Below are 24,754 nucleotides of genomic sequence, written 5' to 3' on the forward strand. Positions count from 1 at the left end.
ATTTCAGAAGTTCGATTTCAAAATGAAAAGACACGTCTAAGAGTGGAGTGGAATATTTATATGGAATTGGGAAAATTGGAAAAAAAATAGATCCTGCTATTCATTAGTTTCTATGTGACTCTAAAATAATTTTGGGAGGGTTCCACCAAACTTTACAACTTTTTTGTTCTTTTGTGGTTTTTTTGGTGTGTGTTATTGTTGATTTAATTTTCTCTCTCTTTTTTTTTTTGTTTTGTTTAAAACTTAAAAAAATTGTCAGTGCTTACCTATACAACTCTTTACAACAAATACTTATAATTTTCTAATTTCTTAAGGCAAATGTTGCTTACTTTGGAAATGACATCCAAATCTATAATTGAGTGTTGCCACAATTTGTTATATCAAGTGGCCTCTCATTGAAACACCTGATCCCTGTCCAGTGTGTGTTAGAGGAACAGTAAAGATCAGTACCTCTGTTCTCAAGACTGGGAGGGGAGTGGGAATTTTAAGCTTTGCTATTTGGTCAATGATTATTTGATATATCATTTGCAATGAGTCTCATATTAATGTCTGTTTCTCAACTAATAACTGTTAATCACATCATAAATCCCTGAAGTGGGATGTTTTTGAGAATTGTTCTAGCTTGGCTACCACTTGAAGAGCTTTCAACAGTTAGGGGGACCTTGGTTACTGTTGGTTTGGGGAGGGGGTTGGCTTTGGTTTTCTTGTTTTTTTGTTTTGTTTCATTTAAGTTTTCTTGTTCAATCTTTGCTCGAACCCAAGAACTTTAGCTGCTAGGTTAGAACTCCTGTCTGCTTTCCTGAGCCTTGTTGCTAGTCTTTATGTTATTCTGGTTTGTTCCTTCTTACCCTGCTAACTTCTAGCTGGACTGAAGGGTAAGTGTTCCCCTATAGCTAGCACAGCTCAGATAATCAGACTAGATTATCTGACACCTGCAATGTGCTTCCTCCCTCTCCTCTGAAATCTTCCTCATGTCTAGACTTTGTAGTAAAACTTTTTATGTAATTTTCCTGACCTTAGGTTGGAAATGTAAGCTTCCATACTGAAACTAGGATGCATGTGATGTGTGCATAATTGCCTCCTCTCCTTGGCTTTCATATTGGCATCAAATGATCCTCTGAGTAAAGCCAACCATTAACATCTCCTATTTTTTTTAATTCCAAGAATATTAATGAACATTGCAACGAAATGGCAAATAATGCCTTCGTTTCATGGAATTCACAGCTACCTGACTGCTTAATGCCTGAAAACAGATCATTTTGCACTCTGATGATGTGTTGTTGTTGTTGTTTTTCCTTTCCCTTTCCAAAGGTTAGAATGGTCAGAGAACCAATGGTGTGGTAACCATGGATACCTTAACAGACAGAAAGGTGGGCTAGGAAACCCAAAGATGGTAACTGAGCAAGACTCTAAGAAGTTGCAGAACATAATTAATAAAGTAAATACATCATTTGAAATGAAAGAATTCATTCTGCCTAAACTGAGGGTGTACTATAAGACCCAGTAGAGGTTAATTTTTAAGAGAGAGATATAATACATTCAGCTACCACACACAAAAGCAAGAAATTGAAGACACAATTGAAATCATGTAATTTATTCACAGAAACTTCAGATTCACAATCTCACAGTGTCGTGGAGGGTTTAGACCTGTGGTCTCAAATCTCTTTCCATTGCTCTCCCAAGAACAATGACAACAATAACATTTTTTACATCATTTGTATTTGTATTCATTTTTCTAAAAATACACCTGTAAGAGAAAAAAAAGAAACTTTAAAACTTAGAAAAATCATTCTCTTCACTATTTAAGTCATTACTAAAACAGAGTACACAGTTCCTTTATTCACAGAGGAAAAAGTCAGTCACCAAAAATGTGTTGAGGGAAAACTTGACATTAGAGGGAGCTAGAAAAATTGGTCAAGAGAGCAGGCAAATATGTACTCAAGTATTCTGAAAGCTCACTTAGAAGTTGTAGGTCGCATCATTTCTCCTGACCATTTAATAATAGTCCTTGATTCTTTTTGTTTCTTAATTTTGCTTTCCCCCTCCTTTTTTTTTTTTTCTTTTCTTTTGCATAAATGTACCCCTGGCTAGCAGACAGATTTTTTATTTATTTTTTTACCACTCCAAGCAGATACTTAATTCTTAATTTAACTTTCCTTCCTTTCCATGTCTGATGAGGCATTCTTAAAAGCTTACTGGAAAATGTGAACTTAGTGTAAATTTAGGATTTTACTATACTTAAAAAAAAAAATCTACAAGATGGATGAATAGATGACTGAGTGAATTTTTTTCTAGTAAAATTATGTGTATTTGCACAACAACATGTTGATATCCTAATAGACTTCCAAATAGTCATTTGCCTAATTCCTTTCTAGAGTTTTGTCTAAGGAGATTTTTTGCTCTATCTTCTTGTATTGTCAACTTGCAGTTACTACATTGCAGGAATGCAACATCAGAGAATGAATTCAGTATTAACTTGCATGACCCCAAACCACACTATAAATCACATTTCTTCTCTCCATAAAGTATATGACTTTTTAGAAGAATAGACTCTCACAGTAAGGTCCAAAATTTTCCAAATACTGTAGTAGGCTCTCAATAGATCATATTAAATGAAGGGTCACTTCTTTGTTACCTACTTCAGGCACGTCTAACATATTGTTCACTAATCAACTGAGTATTTTCATGACCTATAGTGACTTACAGGAGACATTATTAATTAGTTAACTCTCAAAAATTTTGTTAGCTCAATGCTGCAGTGCCATAAAAATATTATCAAGTGCTCTGTAAATTGTAAGTAAAGCAGGGAAAATTACAGATCATTTATTTGTTTCCTGATCACTGACAAAAATCTCTGATGATGTTTTGCCTTATAAAGAATCACAAAGATGAACATTGAAATCAACATCACATGTTTATCCTTGTGGTTGTCCTGTCAGTGATTTCTGCAAAATGCAGTGTGGCCCTTGATAGCTTCTTAGGAAGCCTTTCGGTGTTGGCCATGCAAGTTAGCTTGAAAGAATTAAGTTGTTTCTCAAGGGCAGCAGGCAGGGGAGGACCAGTCTTTTGCTTGCTGTGCAGAGCTCAGGCAGGGAGCAACATCCCCTGGTTATTACTTGATCATGCCAAGAAAAACTCTTCTAGAAAAGTCCATAAACAGCCAGCTGCCATCAATCATTGTCATTTCTTTATTTCATGTCTTCTGATGAGGTTGACTACTGTCATTGTTCGTTATTGTCCAAACCATACATTCACTCTTACACTGTCAAGCAGATATGACAAGCACACATTTTCCATATAAGAAAGATACAAAGTCACCTTTTAATTTGCAGTTTGAGTTCACAATGACTTTATAGTTACATTAGCTATTCTCTGGCCTCAAGCATCCATCAGGAGTAACAGCAGCCATAACTGTGCTCTAAATTTCAGTGATAAAACAGCTACCTCTAGTTTATTATAAAAGGGATTCATTAGAGAAAGGAGCCTCTTCAGACAATTTATTGCAACGTAGTCATAGTTTATTTTCAACAGCAGAATTTTTTCTCTAGCCTATAAAAAGTTCTAAAATGTAATATTACAAAATAAAAAGAGAGATTTGACCTTTTGTGTTCATTCCCTGAGCTGCTGGGATAATAAAGTCTCCATAAAATGAAAATTGAAAAACTGTATTATCCACTCCCCTCAAGAAAATTCCATTTGGTAGACCTTACCGAAAACTTATCTAAATATTTTTTGGATCAGAAACAAGATCACACAAATATGCTTGCTATTAAGAGATCATGAAATAATATGATACATGCTTTCCCATTGTGAGGGAGAAAATATCACACATGAAGTAAACCCAAACATCATGATGGGTTAAAGAACAGATAAATGATGAGGGACATCACTTGAAATTTAAGCAGATTAAATGAGAGTGTAAAGTCCACATAATCATATCATTCCAGGAACCGTGACTTTCTCAATATTCCTTAAATGCCACACCAAAATTGTTTTCAAGCAAACTTGGGGTAAAGATTTTAGTTAGTTTCCACTTGAAAGGATACCTGCCTTCCTGAAGTCTATGCGTCTGTCAGCCTTTTCCTTTATCATGGATGCCCACTGATAGATAGTTCCTTAAATTTATAAATGTAGTTTAGGCACCATTATTCATCTAAGTTCAGTGTGAAGTCATTCTCCTATGCCCATGCTATAGAGGACTTCAAAATCTTTATACATTTAAAGCCCAGAAGTGAAACAAGTAGCATTGTTTGGAAGATGTGTTGAATTATGCCCTTGCTCCAAAGCCTATGAAATTACGTAGCCCATTTTCAGTACATGTTAAGCCCTTGCAAACCAAGCAAGAGTTAGCAACTATTCAGCCAAGTCTGAAAAAGGTTAAGATTGAAGTAAATTCTTAAAATTCAGTCAATCCTTGATTTCTTAAAAAAAGTTTAAAAAAAATGCACAGATACTAATGAAAAAGAACATTGGTATGTGTCTCTGAAAGCAAGAGCTAATCCAAACCTCATTAGAGCTTTAAGCTTCTACTTTCCCCTCCTAATTCTGTTTTGCTCAGCCTAGTATTTAAATTCATTTGCATTCCCTTGACACATGCCAAACATTGGCAAAGAAATGGATCCCAAGGTGTCCTGAATCCAGGAATTGACTTTCTCACCCTTTTGCTCTGGGCTGTTTTCCCCTTGCTAATGTCAACATTGGAGTTTTCTTTTTCTCTCATCAGCCTGTTCCAATCGTTTGTACAGGGCAAAATGGGATTGCACAGAGCATTTAGTTTTTAATGTTCAGCACTGCGGAAGAACAGACTGGGCCATTGCAAGGATGACTGGATGGTGTTGCTTGAGAAGCACCCACAAGTTCTTTGAAACAGAATTTAGAACAGCTGGACCGCTGCAGTGTTTTATTTTAAAATAGACAACATATGTAATGCATATGGTCCTAGACATGTATGGAGACACAGGCAGACAATCTGAATGGTATCCAAAGACACCTGCACCTAGAATTCTGTTTCCTTTTATAAGATTTTTTTCCCCCCTAAGAGCACATGTTCCCACTTTGGGATTTGCAAGATGCCATCTGAATCCCCATGTGTGTGACTCCTTAATAAAGTCGATGGGAAGTTTCCTGGGATGGAGGTGTCAGAGTAAGTCAGTTAATAAATACCTCCTAAGGACCTGGCTCCTCCAGGAGCTGGCAGGGAAAATAACAGATCAGGAACGTACCCTCAAGAAACATATTATCTATCAGGGAATTTAAGTGTGTGTTCTGACCACAGAGAAATTGGAACATCACCCATCAAAAACACAGAGACAGAGATTAGGAATTAATTATACAGGGCCAGAGGAGAGGCATAAAGCAGAGAGCTTGGGAAGGACTCTCAGCTTCCTAGAAACAATAAGGTTTAAGAGGCAACCTCTAACTAACATTAGTAATCAATGTAGAGACAGCCTTGGCTTTCTGAGAATATTAGACCAACTGACTTTGAGAGTGGTGAGAAACCTGCTCGTCCACTCACAGCTAAGGTGAGCACCTAGTATATGCCAGGTACCTAGGTGCTTTACAGATTCTTCTTACCAGATCCTGTCAACAACCACCTCTGAGGGTAGACTCAAACACCTTTCTCGACTTAACACGTGAGGGAAAATGAGACTCAGAAACATTAGTCAACCTCCTCACGTCTCATACCGTCTAACAGCAGAGCTGGCCTCACATTCAGTCTTTGTGACTCTCTAAGCCCAGCCATCTAAGCAACTGCTGTCCTACTTCAGATAAATTGTTCCTGTTGAATTTAACGTGTCAACATTTCCCAAAGTCAAGAAATACAAAATATTTGTCAACCGAGTGAATTTATTTATTTTGATGAGATACTGATAAATTAATTATTTTAACACATATGTCTTGAGTACCTGCTGTGTGCCAGGTTCTGTTGTAGTTACTGGGAGCACAGCAGAGAACAAAAATGTCAAAATCCATGTTTGGATGGAGCTTCAAAGTCAGATCCCTTCCATGGGCGCCTTAAAATAGCATTCCCCACCTACTGATTCTCCATCTTTTTTTCCTCCCCCTGAATGTAATAAACTCAGTGAAACTCTCAGAAATTTCATGGGAGCCAGCCACCCTGTTAAGCATTCTTGAGTTGTTGGGACCACTGAGACAATGAGCCTAACTCTGGGTAAACGATGATTTTATGTAAGCAAAATCCAGGGGCTGCTCGGCTACTTGCTGGAAATTCCCACTGCATTAAATTCCATCCCACGCACATGGAAGGTGTGAAAGGGACCTTAAGAATGATTAAATGACAGTGACAGCAGAAAGGGAACTGAAAGTTCGGCTCATTTTACACATGAGGAAACTGAGGCTCAGACATATCGACACCTCTGCCAGTATCCCGCACCTCTTTAAAACCGGAGCTCATGGAAGGGTCCAGACCTCCTCCCTCAGTCCCAGGCTCATTCACCATGTGAACTGACAAGAGACAAAAGGAGGAAGAAGGGAAACAGGAATCTTTATGTTGACAGGGTTACTTTCAGAAAAGGAAAACAGGCGGATTTTAAGCCTATTTTAAAGCCTGCTTTAAATTGTCAGTAAAAATGAAATTGTTCTTTCTATGAAGTCTAAGCCAAGAATTAGCGTGGTGAAGCTGTCTTGTGATGATGGATGGGGGGGAGGCGGGAGGATGGGTCTGTACCCGGGTCTCCACGGAGGAGCCAAGCTCTCTTTGCAGATCCATTTCCTGAACTGGCAGCCAAGCAAAATAGTTCATCACCAAGTTTTCTAGAGGCTCAGCAGTTAAAGAGTGAGAGACTTGAAACACGGGCTATATTTTTAACAGCCGCGAAAGAGAGTCCTCTTCTCTCTAGCTGAGTGACCGTTTGCATCATCATAATTGAAGAACAGTAAAATGGCAGAGCCAAGCTGGTAAGGTGAATGGCCTGACCAGTTGCAGCCTCCTCTGGAAATCTGAGAGCAGGAAGCTGGTGCCAGCCGAAACTCGCCTTATCTATCTGCTAGAAATTGGGAGGCACAGTGTGAATGAGGCTTTTTATGAGGATGAAACAGGACAAGCAGTGGGTGTGTACCCCACTGTTAGTTTCTCCAGGGACTGACACGATGGGGCTAAAAGAGCAGATTTGTCCTAGGTGATGGAGCGGTACCACCTGGGTTACAGGAGTATCATCTTGCAGGACGACACCTAAAGTTGGAGCAGGTTCAAACCACTTGCCTTGGGCCACGGGAAACACACACACACAACCCCCCACCCCACCCCGCAGAAACAAGCTAGCTTTTTCTCCAGAACTAACTTCCTGGCCACCTCTCTTTCCAGCCATCCTGAGTCGAACAAGAAATACAGCTTGGAGACCACATTACCAGACAAAAGATACTCAAAGATTAAGCACCTAACCTCCAAATTGAAAGCACTTTCCTGAAGACAAATCTCAGGCAGTTGACCCAGCAAAGAGGCAGATTCTCTAATAAAATTCCTGCGCATGTGATAGCCCTTCCAAAATCCTCTGAAAGGAGCAAATTGGCTATTAAAACACACATTCTTTGACTTGCCTTCTGAAAACTGTTGCTTTTGTGTGTCTTGGGCATAAACAACACATCCTGTTCAAACACTGACCACTTGCTCCCTCTCTGAAAGATGACTGAAGATTTAAAAAGCTAATAGGAAGAAGGCATACATCTGACATACCATGCGTTTAGATTGGAATGATCCACAACATTAATAATACAAGGGAAAATCATTATCTTAATATTACACTGTAACTATACCCCATTTTCAGTCAGCCCCCAAGCAGGGAAGGAAAAAAAAAGCTGCCTGGGATGAAGGCCACATTTGAAAATATTATTCAAACACCTTCTCAAGTCAGAAATCCATTCTCTGCATGTCCTGACAGCATTGCTGGTCCCTGGCAGGTGCCTGTATTCGAGTAGAATGTTGCACGCAAGGAGATGAATACACTCTTGCTTGATTTAAGATTCTTTTTCCCTGCAGCATTTCAGGAGAGTGAGTAAATATGAGATGGAGTGATCTAATTTCTAGGACCTTCATTCCTTCCTCTTCCAAGATTTGCTTGGTCTCGCTTGAGTTGAATTCTCTGAGTTATTTTGCCGATTGAATATAGACTATTTTAGTTACACATATTGAGATTAATTAGTTAGCCCTTAGGAGGTTTTGCCTGCAGCCTTCACCCTGTAAGGAAAAGTGTGAATACATTGAGACTATTAATTCACAATAAATGGCAGATCATAGCCCTTGCTGAGTAAATTTGTTTGTCTTTCATAAGCTTTGCTAACTGAGTAAGCACACTATCTCAGGCAGTATCCTTTGCTATCACTAACTAAATTCCCAGTGAACTTATTCTCCAGGTTTCAATGGAAATCTTTTGTTATTATTTTGTTTTAATTTTGGAGGATGGGGACCCAAACCTTTTGTGCAACCAAATTGGCCACGGGGATTTGAAAGGGGAGGATACTAATATTGTCACTTTGCTGAGAATCAGCATCACCCTTTTTTTCCAGATGATCCCAGTAATTGTAGAGAAATTGCTCTAGACATAACCACTGGAATGGCAGAATCTATTAAAAATCAAAAAGCTAAATAGGCTTTTGTAAGCAAAGATCCGATCTGCTTTCAGTGTTTGGTGAAACACAGGCGAAGTTACGGTCGTGTGCTTAGTTTTTCAAGAACAACATAAATGCACTAGAGTTGTGATCATTTGATAAACATGTTGATGCCAATATATTTTTGCCGAAATGCAATAAACTCACCAGTAAGTGATGCAAGTTGACAATGGGAGGTAAAAAGAGTATCTTGGGGATGTTGGTGGGCGGCGACGGGAAAACAGCTAGCGTTCGTAATGCTTAGTGAATTCCTGTGTATTTGAAATGTCAAAGAAAATGCGATGTTTCTCTAAATTGTGTCTCTCTCTACATGTATAAATGAACAGACGCAGATAGAGCTCAAAAACATGGCATGGATGAATTTATCTCTTCCAACCCCTGTAACTTTGACCACGCTTCCCTCTTTGAGATGGTGCAACGCCTAACTTTGGATCACAGACTTAATGATTCCTATTCTTGCCTGGCAAGTATATTCTTTGGTCTACAGCAATTTAAACGCAATAACATTTTGAAAGATAAAATATTTCTCTACCTTTGTGTCAGAAGCTCTTCTCCCCATTACGGAGCCTCTTTAACAATTATAAATGTGTTCTTGATTTCCTGGGTTGAGATAGTTTTCCTTACCAAAGAAAGAAGACAGAGCGGGAGGAAGTTACCAGTAGAGACAGATCCAATTCCCCAGCCTCCCTATCTGAGCTTCCCCCTTTCAGCTGCTACATGAGAAATATTCTCAAGAGGATAATCGGGTTTGGCACCTACTTGTAGAGAACTTGTAAAAATTGCCTTGGTTTCTTAGTCTTCAAGATCCCCCTCCCACCTCATTCCAGATAATAAGACCCTGTGCTCCTGTCTCGGAAGTGAATAGATCCTTTTTGTTTATATTTTTAAAGATTAAAATGGTTTGTCAATAAAGTTCACTTCCCCTTTCATAAGCTAAATGGGTTTGGGTTGGTTCGTTTGGGTGGCTTTTTTTCCCTACATAGTATTCAAAGCACTTTTATACCCTCTGAGGGGATTTTCTTATGGTGCTTAAGATGGTTAGAAGTCCAACTCTCCCGCAAGAGCATGGGCATTTCTTAAAATCCTGTTTTAAGCCTTGATTTAAATCATTTAAATGCAAGGGACTGCTATTATGTCTTTATTGGATTTCTGAAGATACATTTTGGGCTTTATACTATGCAATTTAAAAGAGACTCAATTTATTTTCTTCTGCAAACCAGAAATTGTTGTTTCTTAAAGATAGACTATTGATCCCACTTTATAGATGGGAAAGGTGAGGGGAAAGGGTGCAACGGCTTTACACAGAGGAAAAGCCTCATCTCTGACTCCATATGCTAAGATGAATATATCTGTATATTGTTAATATTAATTAACTCAGGTTAACATTTTATTTATATCAACATAAATATAATGAAAATCTGGATTTTTTTCTTTAAATGACATGGCTTTCTCCTAAATCTGTTCCAATTTTTCTTTTAAATTCCTTTTTTTGTTCTTTGTCAGAAGCCAAAATATAAAAATGACAGATAAAATAGTCTAAAAAACAGAAGCAGGATCATGTGGGATAATTTATTAATCTTTGTCTCATAAAAGATTCACTGATTATCTCAGGTTTAGAATCACATTATCAGAAGTCTGAACTTTGCCAAACTGAAAAGGAATACATCATTTTGACTTTAAAAAAAAAAGGCTTACCTTGCATTGCAAGGCAGTTTTTCTCAAATGTGTTTTCTGTGATTATGTAATTATTCACATAATTATAAATTGTGTTCATGAAACTTGTAAGAATTTGCCTCTGAACTTAAATTGTTTCCTATTATATATAATTCCTAGTCTCTTGAGGAATGCTTTTGAGACATATTATTTTCAAGACTTTTTTCAAATCGTACTTTCTTCAAACAGTTTTCTTTTTCACTAAGAAATTCATCACTGAGGAGTGAATGCCCTCTAAAAAATGAAACCAGAAATGAAATTTTGAAGCTTGCTTCCTGCTAGTCATATTCAGGCCTAAAAACCCCAAATTAATTGTGAATAGTGTAAAATAGTTTCCTTCCCTATTTGTATACCTGTATGTATTAATCATCATCCCCCAATTTCAGAAAATAAGAACCATTAAGAGGACCTCATCTCCTGCCTCCATACATTCCATTTTCTCATTATTACAGTCTTTTTTTCCAGTCAGTTTTGGAGACCGACCAGCAGGGATACATAAATTTTTCTGTGTCTTCGACTGAGCTCCTAATTGATATTTCTTCAACTCTTTTCAAAGCAGCTATTTTGGCATCTACAAAAGACTTGGTGTCATCTGAGTCGTAGAAAATATATTTTAATCTTTCACAGCAGTGTTGTTTCTAAGATTTAGCATTTGGGGTAGCAGATGGAGTGGCAAAGAAGTTGCCTATAGGGGCAGCCCACTGCCTCGACTACTCTCCCGCCCTCTGCAGTAACTTATCATTTGAAATAGGAAAGATGCCGTCTTTCGTCGGATGCATTGCTGAGCTGCATGTTGTCAATCGAAGATTCCCCGGATCCCTAGCACAAGATCCGAGTGTTGGGGGGGCCTCCCTCGCTGCACTTCTGTGGCCTCTACCTGCCACCCAGTCACTTTCTCCTTTTGCCTTTTCTCTCCCAGGATGGAGAGGTATATTCAAAAGATGACTCAGAGAAGACCCTCACAGTAAAATTAGGTTTATATTTAAGATCATCCTAAATTCCCAGCTTACAAAGTACCACCTCAATTTTTATTTCTGGCTTCAGAAAGGTAATCAGACTGGAAGAAGTGATTTCATTACAGGCTTGTCCCAAGAGTGACTTTGAGCGGCAAGTCGCTGGGCCTTACTGAGCATCTTTTTTCTTAAGTGCTTGGTGGAGGCAGCAGTTTCTACACCATGGCACCTCCTACTGTGCTCTGCATCAGAGATTCCAGCCCAATTCTTTTTTAGAGCAGAGTTTTGTGTGGTCCTGCAGCACGCAAATATATAATAAGAAAACAAATAACTGCCAGGGAGACTATAAAACACTCAGCCTGGGCACAGCAAGCTCCTCTCAGTTTAGTTGAATCCTATATGATTCACAACTTGAGAACTTAAAGTCATGTTCTTTTTGGAAAGTTCTGTTATTATCTTCATTTTAAAATCTTAAAAAAAAAAATTTTTTTTTCTTCCAAAGTGAAAGGATTTAGAAGTCCTGGCATGAATGTAGAGCAATCCTAGTATTTGTTAATGCTCCAGAGTATTAAAAATACAGAAGATATGGAGAACGACAGAGCTGGGTTTGAGTCCTGGCTGTTTTGTATTATTTGTGAGCTCTTATTTTCATTTCCTTATCTGTGAAATAAAGATAAACCTGCCCTGTATACTTCTTGAGGTTGTCATGGGCTCAACTAAAAGCTCTTGTCAAGGGTAAAGCACTGTACCAATTTAAGGCATTAATGTTAATATTTTCTCTTATCAGCAACCAAGACTTGGCCCTGGCCCCACTCCAGTGCTCTTAGGGTTTATGGTTCAGTGTTAAAGCAGTGGGTGAGACTCTTGTTTCTGGAATCTTGCCCTCTGCTAATCCATACTCCATCACTTCCTAGCTGTGGGACACTAGGGAAATTCCATGTACTCCTGAGCTCAGATTTCCCATCCATCCAGCAGGGAGAGCAGCATCTCCCTCACAGGGCTCTGGTGAGGACTAACCCACTAGCACTCACGGTGTCTGACAGAGTGACCGGTGCTCAATGAGCAATCAGGAAGTGTTGGCCCTGGCTGTTTTTAACCCCCTTCTCCAGTCACCCCCAACTGTAGAGCTCTCCCCCAAATAAACCCAACCTGTATTTGAAAGACGGTCTCTCCTTTATTCCCCGATCAGGGCTGGTTCAGTCCCGGCCAGGTGTTTGTACTAGACGAGTACTGTGCCCGGAACGGAGTCCGAGGCTGCCACCGCCATCTCTGCTACCTCAGAGACTTGCTCGAACGGGCAGAAAACGGCGCCATGATCGACCCAACCCTCCTCCACTATAGCTTCGCCTTCTGTGCGTCCCACGTCCATGGGAACAGGTAGGCACGTGTCCGGGGGCTGTTCCTTTTAAAAAGATGTTTAAGGTGCTGGCAGTGGTTTACAGCTGGGCCTGCTCTTGCTGTCGTCTCTAAGTCTCCCCATTCCTGTTCGCTCAGTAGTACAGACGTGTGGGCACACACACACCAGCCACCCAGCCACAGAGAACATACACACAGGTCTGAGTTGCTTCTCCTTTCTTGAGTCTCAACAGAAACAGCAAACAGGACTTCTAGAGTGGTCTCTGAAGTTAAAACAATCTAGACTCAGATAATAGCTGCTCCATTTGCTAGCATTACCTGGGTAGCAGTTAAACCCTCTCTGCCTCTGTCTTCTCATCTGTAAAACAGGGAAGATAGAATCTCCATGGGATTGTTGAGAGGATGTAAGTGGATATAAAAGGTTAAGCACAATGCCTGGAACATGGCAAGGGCTCAATAAATATCTGTCTTTGTTGTTGTTATTTATTTCATTAAAAAAATGGCTCCTTACTGAAGGTCAGGATCTCTGGTACACCTTCTGCGTACATGGTGAGCAAAAACTAGACATTAAGCAAAGGCAGAGTTACAGAGAAATTGATTCTTTGAGAAACAGGGATAAAATCCCATGGTAGCATTTAATGAAGGACCATGATTCAGATGGGGTGGCAGGACGCTGGGAGAGTCTCCCTGAGGAAGTGATGCTTGGCCCGAGTACTGAAGTTGGAGTTGAGTGGTCCTGGGAGAAAGGAGGAGCATGTACAAATGCTCAGCAGAGGAAACTCAAGGGCTGAAGCAAGCAAGGTGATGCTAGGAGACGTAGATAATCATGGCACTTTGAGTTTAACCAGAGAGCTGGGAGGAACTTCAGAGATCATGGTGGAGTCATCCCCTTCGGTTTATAGGTTTTACAGACAAGACCAGAACATCAGTTCTCCTAACTTCATACTAAGTACTTTCTTTCTTTAGACATTGCCCAGCTCCTGGAGGAAAAGATCCATGTTCTGAATAATGCAAAAAGCAGTAAATAACTTAAGAATGGTACCATTTGGCTCTGAAGACCTGGAGTAAATTTCTGCACTGCCACAGCCAGTTTACTATCCCAGTGTGTGTAGCCTCACATTACTATAAAGAGAAGCCTCCATTACCCCACGAGCCCCTACCAATAGCCAGGGAAGGCACACCCAGGGAAAACTAGGTGGCTTCAGAAACCCAGCCTGCAGTGAAAAGCTTGCTGCTCTGGGGAAAGTCTTACATGGGAGAATCCAGAATTGACAACTTTTTCTTTTAAATCAGAACTGTGTCAGTCATCTTTGCAAGCTATACAACTCTGGAATATCTGTGGGGTTGGTTTTGTGCCTTTCCTCTTTCTAGTGCTGGTAGATTTTATGAGATGCAACTTCAACATTTAGAGCTGGGTAACAATAGCACTGTAGGTTTGAATATTTAACAGGCAACAAGATTTTCGTCACCTCCCATTGTTACCAGGTTTGCTAGCCCAGCACATGACCTTTCATTTGCATAAAAGATATTCATGAAAACTCTGATACCTGGGGACTATCTCTGCATAATTCTGCTTTTTATAAATATGTACACTTTGATGACTATCTGTTACAGCCTCTTGGACTGAATTCTTTAAAGAGAGAGAGAGAGAAGTTGCATTATATTCTCTGGGTTGTCACACTGTATTCTACATATGTTACTGAATAAGGAAGTGTTATAAAATAATGAAGTGTTTTTGTAAACTCCCTGGTAAACATCATCATGAATTATGATACACATTGTCTGGATTTCATATTGTAAGACTGCCACTTGATTCACAGTTAGGTTTATACATCTTGTCATGGAAACAGTTTTGGATTTCTTATTTTCTTTTCAGTTCTGATTTTCCTTATGCAAGTTTGCATCTTTTTTTTTTTTTTGCTTATTATTTTAGTTTGAATGCATTTGCTCTTGCTGTTTGATGCATCCTTCTTTTTCTTTCTTTTGTTTGTGCATGTATGTGTGCTCTTGATTCTCCCATGGCTGGCCACACTCTGTGCATGCTCCATGCGACCACCCCCTCTCCAAAGTCAACAAATGCATGCGTACCTTGGTGGGCTGCCACCAGACACAGACCCTGAAGGGAGCAAAACTCCCTCCCCATCTGAACCAGAGGCTAAAAAAGATACCAAAAAGGAATCCAAAAAAAGAAAAAATCCCAAAACCCAGGCAAATCCAGAGCCTAAAAGGTAAGATGTTTTGTGTGTATTGGCTTGTGTTTTGGGATGTCTGTGACCTTTCCCTCTCCCCCATCTATGCTGAATCTCAGCCTTAACAAACAGCAAGCTTTGTGTATTCCTGAAGTCTCTGTTTGAAGGTGCGCTTTAAAAAAACACGCTAGCAATGGGCAAAAATATCATGTATTAGGACTGAATTTGAATCGGGTATTTAGTGACTCTTAAAGCATGTTCATATTGAAAAAAACTAATCGAGCAATATGTAAACAGAAGCATGAGTCAGATTGCTTTTTTTAGTGGCATCTAGTTAGGGGCCTGGTAGCTTAACAAGTCACTCATAATAAGCAACCCATGATTTATAATTTTGAAATTATGGTTAAGGAGCAAATAAAATGGGTTGGCATAAAATGAGTTTATACCTTTATAGTAGGTCCATCATTTTCAGCAGACCCTCTCAGTTCTACATTTATCACATGAAAGTAATCCATTTTCCAATAATTGTTTATAATGCACGAAGTAATGTCTGTCACCAAATTAATGACTCCTCATAGAATCGTTTATATGATGAAGTCACCTTGAAAATACTTTTAAGTTCTAAAATTATGTTTATCCTCTCTTGTTTCATGTGTCTTTTAGATGTTCTCTTTGTGAATTGGTAAAATGGCGAATTGGTGGCTTTTATTCCCTTTTAAAGGAAATTAAGTAGGTGTACAGTTATATCCAGCATTATCCCTATGTCCTTCTTCACCCTCCCTATCTCGCCCCAAATTAGCACTGACAGTTTAAAGTTCGTGGTGAGGTTTGGAATGGATGCTCTGACCCTGGGATTGCCCAAGGACACAGAGTTCGCAGGGAGCTCTGCTCTGTGCTTCACTGTGGATTTGCTCAGTTGAAACTTTGTTAAGTCCTCACATTCATACAGTTCGCTGTAGGCCAGGTTCACTTCCTAGGAAATGAAGCAGGCAGTGGATCATTGTATGCCAGTCTAATAGTGAAGGTCAAAGAAAGCCCCGATTTCATGGGAACACCCATCTTCTGAACTTGCAGTATACACAGAGAGGAGTGGAGTTTGTGTGTTTCCCTGTGTGGGTCAGAGTGCAGGGCAGAAGTAGCTTGCAGTCGGTAAGAAAATGCAGAGTATTATAGGGTGCATGAAAAGGAGGCTTCTTTGGCTGCTGTCCGAGGTGCTGGTTTTGGCATGATCAGCACTGAAGCGGAGCAGAGAGCAAATGGCTGCAGTTCCTGGAGCCTGACCTGTTTCCTGTGCCATGAAAAACTACCAGGAAAGATTGTGAGTGGTACTTTGAGGCTTATACACATAAGGGTCTGTATTTGCTATTTTTTTAAGAAAGAAAAAATCATAATCTTAAATATTTGTACTTAAGTGTGGTATTCTGCAGTCTACAAAATGCTTTTAACATATTCCTGTCTCAGTACATGTCACTTGCTGTAACATTTCAGGTCAGGTGCTTTTATACCCATTTTGCAGATGATGAAACTGAATGTCTGAAAATTGAGGTGGCAAACCCAAATATTCTGAGTCTAAAGTTCTTCTTTGTACCACATCAGCACTGTATGTAGATTCTAAAGATCTGAGTGTTAGAGCCTGTTCTCAATAAATCTAAGATGATCATATCTCATTTCAGTGCCTCAGTTTTCTCATCTGCAAAATAAGCACATAGAATTATAGCATCTGTTATACTCCATAAACCTCTAAAATTATCTTCCATGGGCTATATTAAGTTAAATAGACCATTGTTAGATTTCATAGAAAAAAGTGTAATTAAAATAAGGATACTTATCACCATTTAATGTGTTTTCTATATGCAAAGTACTGTGTGAAGTGCTATTTACATATATTATCTCATTTTATCCTTAATGCTTCACTGTGAGATCTGTATTATTATTACTGTCACCTAACAGATGAAGGGTTTGAGGCTCAGATAAATTCAGTCACTGTCTTCAGTGAGCATGGCTCACATAGCAAACATGGTTGTTCTCTCTTTGGAGCTTGGGTTCGTAACTTCTCTGCCTTATTACCTGCCCAGCATTAGCACTCTGTGTGGTGTGAGATGCAAATTCAGCCCATTGAATATGAGTTTCAACATTTCCAGGTGACCTACTGTAGCAGCTGTCTGAATTAATTAAAGAAATTAATTTAAAAAATTAATTAAAATTTTCCCTTTTTGTCCTGAAGATGTCCACAGTCAGTCCAGCCCACCTGGTGATTTTGACCTTGTAGAAAATGAGTGTATCTGGAGCTTAGGGCCACCTAGGGGAGAGGTTCCTTTGAGCACCAATTAACACTGGAAAATATTTTCCTGCCTCTCTCACCAGGATGAACACTGTTTGCATGTGGACAGGTTAGCTCTTCTTTGACTCACAGTCAGAAGGAACTCATGACCCATGGAAACAAACTGCCCTTTAACTGAATTTAACTCAACAATAGATTCCATTCCTATTGTCATCTCACAACCAACTTTAGGTAAAAAATAGCTTTTTGTCCAGTTATTGATTTTTTTTTACCTATTAATAACTCAGCAGCCCCAAACATGGGGCAGAGCGCAGCCCTGCTGCAGCTAGACATCATTAGTGATCACTCCGATGCTGGTGACTGAGTTTGTCCCGTCTTCTCTGGAAGCCTGTGCTGCGTCGTTGTGAGACACTATGGCCGTTACTGTTGTGAGTCGCCAAGTTACGGCTCTGACTTTCGCAGCCCCAGGGACTGAAACCCGAAGGACTCTGACTATGGGATTTCCCAGGAAAGACTACTAGACTGGGTTGCCATTTCCTTCTCCAGGGGATCTTCCCGACCCAGGGATCAAACCCGCATCGCCTGCATTGGCAGGCAGATTCTTTACCACTGTGTCACTTGGGAAGCCTAACACTACCCTACTTGAATCCAGAACATCTAATCCAGAGTAGACATACCTGGTCAGTTTCTCTGTTCATGATGCCAAGCAGTGGAAGATAGTGGAACCGTCGACATGTCTGGAATCTTTGAGATTCTTGACTTGGGGTGGTCCCTTCCCCAAGGGACACTTGGCGATGTCCGGGGCCGTTTTGATTCTCGCTTTGTGCTGCTGTTGTTCTCTGGTGGGTGGAGGCCTGCGATGTTTCTAAAGATCCTGCAGTGCACGGGGCAGCCCCCTGCAAACAGAACCCAAAGCGTCAAACTTCCAGGTGTTGGGATGGAATCTCTCCTTTTTATTTGGATTTTGGTTCCTTTTTTACAGGCATATTCTGTGTCTAAAGGCTTGACACTGATGTTCAGCTTGTGCAGGGGTTGTCACAGACATCACATGGAAAGTTTGTAAAAATGGAGAGAATGAGGTCCCATCTTTAAGTAATTCAGTTCAGCAAGTCTTCGCTTGTGCCAGGCATCTACCCTTTTTAATCATTTCCTCCCCAGGTATTTCTAAGGCATTTGGTCTTCAGATCCTACTTATTCAAGACCTTGGTGGTCAAACTTAGCTGCACATTGGAATCACTTCAAGAGCCTAAAAAAATTTTGATGCCTTAGCCCCACCAGCAGTGGTTCTGATTTAGTCTAGGATATGACCGAAGCATCTTGGTTTTAAACCCTTATGTGTAGCAGCATTTAAGAACCATTATTGAGGGAACACTAGTATGAACTAGCTCTTTAAAAGTGAGCCCATTTTTGCAAAGAGAGAGGGGAAAGAAAAGGAAAATGTGAGTACGTTCAGCTGGTTGCTCTTGGCGATCATCAAACCCACAGATGTAAATTACTATATCTTCTAATTTTTAAATCAGCTCCTAAGGTTGCAGTACTTAATTTTCACCATAATATTTTTAGTCTTCTTTCTAGATGACATTTAGATTAACATCACTTTGGTCACTGTCCCACAGTGACAAGGCAATCAAACAGCTCTGATGATTGCAAGTTGCGTCAATGTTCCTTGGATCCCTTTATTATTGGGATTGGAAATTTTTCTCATTTACATTATTATTTAACATTTCTTGAATGCCAGTGCTGCTCTTCACATATGGCCTGCGGAGAAAGTACATTGTATCAGCAATTAACAAATCCATAATGCCAACCACCCCAATCCAAAGTAGGCTGCATAGATTAATGCGTCTGTAAGCAGATGCAAGAGGGCATGAGTCCTAAAAATCTCTGAACATGTGTCCAAGGATTCTTTGGGGAGATGCATTTGAAGCCAAGGTGCTGCTTGCATGCAGAAGCCGTGCGATCCCTGTGGCTTAGTCGCTGAGCACTCAGATGGAACTCACTTTTCCCCTGTTACTCCTGTTTCTAAGTCACTGAGTGGTTCCACCCATCCATTTGCCCAAGACAAAACCTTGGGAGCAGTCCTTGATGTCTCCTTCCTCAGCGCATCACAGGGATTTAGTTCCTGTGCCCTGCCAATGCTTTTACATCTCTCAAGTCGGCCTGTTTCTCCTTACCTTCAGGACCACTGCCAGGGTTCCGGTCTCTATCTTCTCTCCCCTGGACCTCAGCACTTGCTTTATTGTCCATGTCCTTGCCTTCAGTATGGGTCCCTTACTCCCAATCCATGTCATATCATGGTTGCCTTTATTTATTGTGGGGGGAATGCCTACCTAGAAGTAAAGGAGTCATTTTGCATATGTATTTATTTTTTCCTTTTTTCTCCAGTATCTCCTTCCCTCCTTTCTTTCCTCCCTTTCTCTCTGTGTTACATGCACATACAGTCATCAGGACATTATGTCTGGTGCTTTCTAACTCTCCCTCCCCCAAAAAGAGAGAAAAGAGGATAGCAGGGTAGTTCTGTTTTTACCAGCCTGTGAATGCAGCAGTTTGGTAGCAGGCAGGGGTGGGTGGGGGTGACAGTGGCATTCACACTCCTGGTCCCATGTTACATGCGGACACAGGCCTTATCTCATCTGTGGACAGGAGCATCTGGCTGGTTGGCCTCTCAGCTCCGAGTGTGGTGTTGGCCTGCGTCATTCTCTAAATCCTAATAAACCAGCCTCACCTAATCGGACGAAGGAGAGAAGGGAAAAAGTCCAAAGATATTTCATGTAAAAGTCTGCATCCCAAGAAGAAATTCTCTCTAGAGCTTGTAGGCTATCTTTTAACCCATGTGACTCTCTTCCTGAAGGAAATTTGCCCCATGAGAACAGCAAATTTTCCAATTCAAACATAAAATCTTATATAAAATGTGCTGGATATCTGTCCCATTGGTGCATAACAAAAAATTAAAATAATGTGCATTTTTCTTCTAAAATTCCACTGTTGTGTCCTTATGCTGTGCTCATTGTTACAAAATATATTTTCAGATATCATACCCTTTTTAGGGTAGATGTGATACCCAAAAACTCTGACCACTGATATTACTGCTCTGAACCACTCAGAAAGCTCTACATAGGGTCATTGCATATTCAAGGTAGAGTTTAAAACCTAGGTGTCTTTGCTTGTCTAGAAATAAAGAAACTCATTTCTTCGTTTGGTCCTCAAAAAGAAAAATCTGTAGTAAAAATTTTAGAAATTGGTCCTTCTCTGGAGAAAGAAATATGCACTCTCCTACAATGCATACATTTTATATCACTTTTCTTATCATCTCTGGGGCTCTTGCTTCACTCAGCACCTGGGCAGAGCCTAAGCCACTTTGATTAATGTCCTTGTGCCAATAACTTACACATTCTGAGATTGTTCAGTAGGGAGAGACTTCTATCACTCCCATCCTTATAAGAGAGTAAAGACACCTCCTGATACTGTTGGGTTTTAGCTCCATGTTTAGAAAAGCAGTAAAGAAGTCACAAAAAACCTGACTTGTGTATTTTTGCCCTGGTCTAACCTCTTTCTCAAATTGACTAAAACCAGTCTCAAGAATCTTCACTATGCATTTGTAATGTTGTAGAAACTGGTTGCTGTTGCTTCCTAGCTTACTCTTTGTGATACAAACACTTTGATATATTTGTTTTAGCAGCGTGTCTGAGCCCCAGGGCATCAGGGCATAATTAGAAAAGGGCATGGGCTGGAGGGAGAGGAGAAGGAAAGGGTAAGGCTGGGCTTTCATAATGAAGCAGTGACTACAGGATGTGAGAGTCCTAATTACAATTTATAATTAAGCTAGAGATTATACAAACCATCCAGATGAGCAAGTGGGGATGCCTCCTTTTGAGATGTGCTGCTTTGGTGTTCATAAACATGGAGTTATTAACCACTTGAAAGAGACAAAGGAAAATATTCCACAATAGGATTAAATTCAAAAGTGTCATTTTGAAAGTTGTAAGGATTAAGAATTGCTAGAAGTCAATTTTTAAAGAGAGAGGTCAAGAGTGTGTGTTTAGTCTGAATGTTCTATTTAGGGACCATTGCAAGGAACGGCTACTAAAATATTCTGTTCCACTCTGACCCTTTCAGCTTTCATGTTTCTGGGCTGGAACAATTTTGTAGCAAGCAGGATTCGGTTATCTTGCTTGTTTAAGGACATTTTCATGGATCCATACTGCGGTCTGCAGGCATGCATCCATTTGGAGAGAGAGAATATATCGTGTTTACGGTGCCTGCACCGGCATATGTGGACATTTGCATTTGGAGAGAAAGTATATTCCCACTTCAGCTGGAGTTTTACCCCTTGTTGATAGTGATTGGAGCTTAAAGCTGGCTGAATGCAGAGAGGTGGACCAGACACGCTTTCCCCTTTTGTTGAATTCACACATTTCGTTTCACACTGGATTCTGCACTTGATTACCAGATAGATGCAGTATCAGAACACATCCATCAATTAATTCAATATGTTTCAAATTAATTTAGCAACCTGACCTTCTTGAAGAGATATCTTACCTTCCAAATGGAGGTTTTGTGGCCCAGCTTTCAATATAGAGCACCCTGTTGGCAGAATAATTAAATGCTAGGACTCCATGTGCCCACCTAGGTGTCTAACGGCAATTTAACAGTCCCAAAGATGTCAATTCACTTTCACCAAACACAAGGTAGTTTGAATTCTTTGCCTCAGTTGTTCACACTTAATTTCAAATATCAAGATAAAGTGTTCTCACATTAAAAGCCTCATGCTTAATCATATTGGATTAATCCTCCAGCAGACATTAAGTAACAAGCTCTAGCTCAGAAACATTTGGGTAAAGGAAGAAGAATTTGCAGTACTAGTTCTGAAGTGTGGGCAGCTGGGTTAGGGTCATTTTAATCTGATTTTAAAAAAAAGAGAAAAACACAACTCTAGATGTATTATTATTTGTGACATGGCTCAAGATGGGAGGCTGTGAGGAGAATGAAGATGACAGAACTGGTGCTAACCACTGTGACAAGAACTTGAAGAGCAGCCGACGTGACATCTTTCCTATCGTGCTGCCGAAAATGTCAACTTTGTGAAGGACAGTGAGAAAACGGTTTGCCGAAAACTTGAAAGGTGGATTCCGGAGATGCCTGCTGTGTCAGATGCAATATAGTCTGTCATGGCCCGAGAGACCCACTTCTGGCTCCAGTGATGGCCTGCAGGTGGGAGAGCTTCCAGTCTTCAACAGGGCTCCAAAAATGACTGCAGTTGACCTGCATATTGTCTCAAGTTTGCAGGATCATGATATACAAGAAGTGAGTGGTTAGCCAGTGTGCAGTTAGGTGGAACCAGTGACCAGGGATCACATTTCCTTGTGTGTATGTTTGTAAAGCTAGATTCAAAGGCATCAACATTTCTACTAAAATTGAGCACATGGGAAAGGAGGGAATGTGTACTTTATGCATGTACATCGATTCAATGTAAGAAACAAAAATTAACTCTGGATAATCTAAGCAAAAGAAAGTTTATTGGGATGATGCCAGGAACCTCAAAGAAAGGGAGGGGAAAACTGGGATCAAGGCAGTGACTGGAAAGTGGGAAGCAGGATGAAAGCCACGTGCCGTCCTACCTGCGCGTTAGAATCACTTAGGGCATTAAACTGACGACGTGTAGGCCTCGATGCAGACACTCTGAGTCAGAGATTGAGGGTGGGACCTCGCAGAGCTCTCTCCTGGTTCTCAGGTACAGTCACAGATTAAGAACTACAAACATGGGGAGACAGGCTGAGCAGGGCACAGCTGCTCGCATGAGCAAACCCCATCTGTTTCTTTTATCTTTGCGTTATTTCTTTGATGTAGAAGTTCCAGGAAGGAGTGTCCAGTTGGCTGAGTGTAGTTCATAGTCCAGCTAAGGTGTCCAGTGACCACCCAGGGGAGGAGCCGGCCTGTATGAAGCCTGCAGCATTGGCGACAGAGTAGGCACCTCAGTTTGTGCACAGTGCAGCCAAGGGCATTCCTCCAAGGGAGATCCAGGTGCTCTAAGGGCATTCCTCCAAGGGAGATCCAGGTGCTCTAAGAGAGTGGCGGCGGCCCCTAAGATGTACAGAAACACCAGCAGAAAATGCAATAGGATCCAGGAGAACGGAGGATTCAGGCTCCTAGACATGTGTCCTGAGTGAAGAAGCATCTCCGCCTGGGATTTGCTAGGTAGGAGTGTAAAGATCCAGCTTCAGCCCTCCTCTTCTCTCATTCTTTTTGATTCCTTAAGTGTTAGAAGTATTGAGAGCAGAACAGGATGCAGAGCCAGTTTTATGACAATTATAGAATCACCCCCAAATGTTTCCAGAACGCAGAAACAAAGCATGGCTTCTGAGCGACACCAGTACAGTTCTTCTGTTTATTTTGCAACCAGAACTGCTTGGAATGGCACCTTGGAAACAGTGCAAATGCCATTTTTGGAAGGGGTTGCTAGCTTCGTTAAGTGGACTGTGTACTTAGAGAAAATCTCTGGTTCCAGATTCACTCTAATCCAAGAGAAATCCTGAACCAAAATACCCTTTCATGTATTCGGCCACCCACCAAATATTTTCTTGCTCTCTAAGGCAGTGGTTCTTAAAGTAAGGTTCTCCAAACCAGCAGGATCAGGGAACTTGTTAGAAAGGCCAGTTCTCAGGTACGCCCCCCCCCAACCAATCGTACCCCCACACACCCACAGTCTGAGGTAGCCGCACAGTCTGAGGTCTCACAGGCTTTCTGTGTGATTCTAAGATAGGCTCGTGTGGCCCCTGTTCTAGGGAAGGTATTTATTGCTTCTGGGAGAACCATGTTCCCCAGAATATTGAACAGGATTTTTCAGTTAGTAGATCCATGTAAACCTGTACAGTTAACATTGATGAATTATAGGGGTCAATGGAAAAGAAATTGATGTTTGACAGAATTTTCAAAAACTATGAGAAATCAATGCAGCCAAGGTTATTTTTGCGTTTTAACTGATAAGAGTGACAATCTGTGATCTTAGACAAATTTTATTATTCCTGCATTTCTCTCCCTCGATTTGTAAAATAACATCCCCCACTACCAGCATCATTTCAGGGCAATTCTGGCAATTATAAATAAATGTGTGCTGGATGTCTAAATCGTGATATGTTTTATCACCTGTTTTTGTTGGTGAACTCTGCACTGCGCATCTTACAGACTCAGATTAGTTTGTTTCATTTATTTTAAAATGAAAGTGTTCACACTGCCATAGGTGATTAAGAAGCAAATTTAAGAAAAGATAACAATTTTTCATTGTTTACCTTTTTTGGATAGGGAGATTAACAGTGCTCACAAAGTAATCCAAGGAGACATGGAAGCTGCCATCTGATACGTTTAATCATTATAAATGTGAATCATTAAAACAAAAGGGGAAAACATCATAAGTGTTATGTTTAAAATGCCATTTATAGTGAGAATTACAGGAAAACCAGGCACATACTAAATGTTCAGTTTTTATCATCTCAAACACAAATCTGAGAGCTGCTTCCTAATTGCCTAATTGCCTTAGAAAGCTTGTTGGGTAAGGAAGGAATGATATTCTTCACACAGAGGTTTATTTCCTAGTAATGGCCACAGACATCTCTGGCTGCCTCTGTGAAATGGTTTTCAGG

At 40.4% G+C, this 24,754-nt stretch overlaps 1 protein-coding gene across 17 annotated transcripts in view; it reads left to right on the top strand.

Annotated features, from left to right (window-relative positions):
• The window catches only part of CADPS (calcium dependent secretion activator), a 479,809-nt gene that overhangs the window by 333,377 nt on the left and 121,678 nt on the right, over positions 1–24,754 (top strand). For 11 of the 17 annotated variants that reach the window (XM_070455753.1, XM_070455747.1, XM_070455750.1 and 8 more), the window contains exons 12-14: positions 8,952–9,088; positions 12,481–12,668; positions 14,717–14,875. In XM_070455753.1, the coding sequence (XP_070311854.1) occupies positions 8,952–9,088; positions 12,481–12,668; positions 14,717–14,875 (484 nt within the window). The remainder of the gene's footprint in view (positions 1–8,951; positions 9,089–12,480; positions 12,669–14,716; positions 14,876–24,754) is intronic. The other 6 variants (XM_070455748.1, XM_020891394.2, XM_070455751.1 and 3 more) reach the window with 1 other exon arrangement.

The sequence above is a fragment of the Odocoileus virginianus genome, chromosome 26 (assembly GCF_023699985.2).
Source record: "Odocoileus virginianus isolate 20LAN1187 ecotype Illinois chromosome 26, Ovbor_1.2, whole genome shotgun sequence".
Taxonomy (NCBI): Eukaryota; Metazoa; Chordata; class Mammalia; order Artiodactyla; family Cervidae; genus Odocoileus; species Odocoileus virginianus.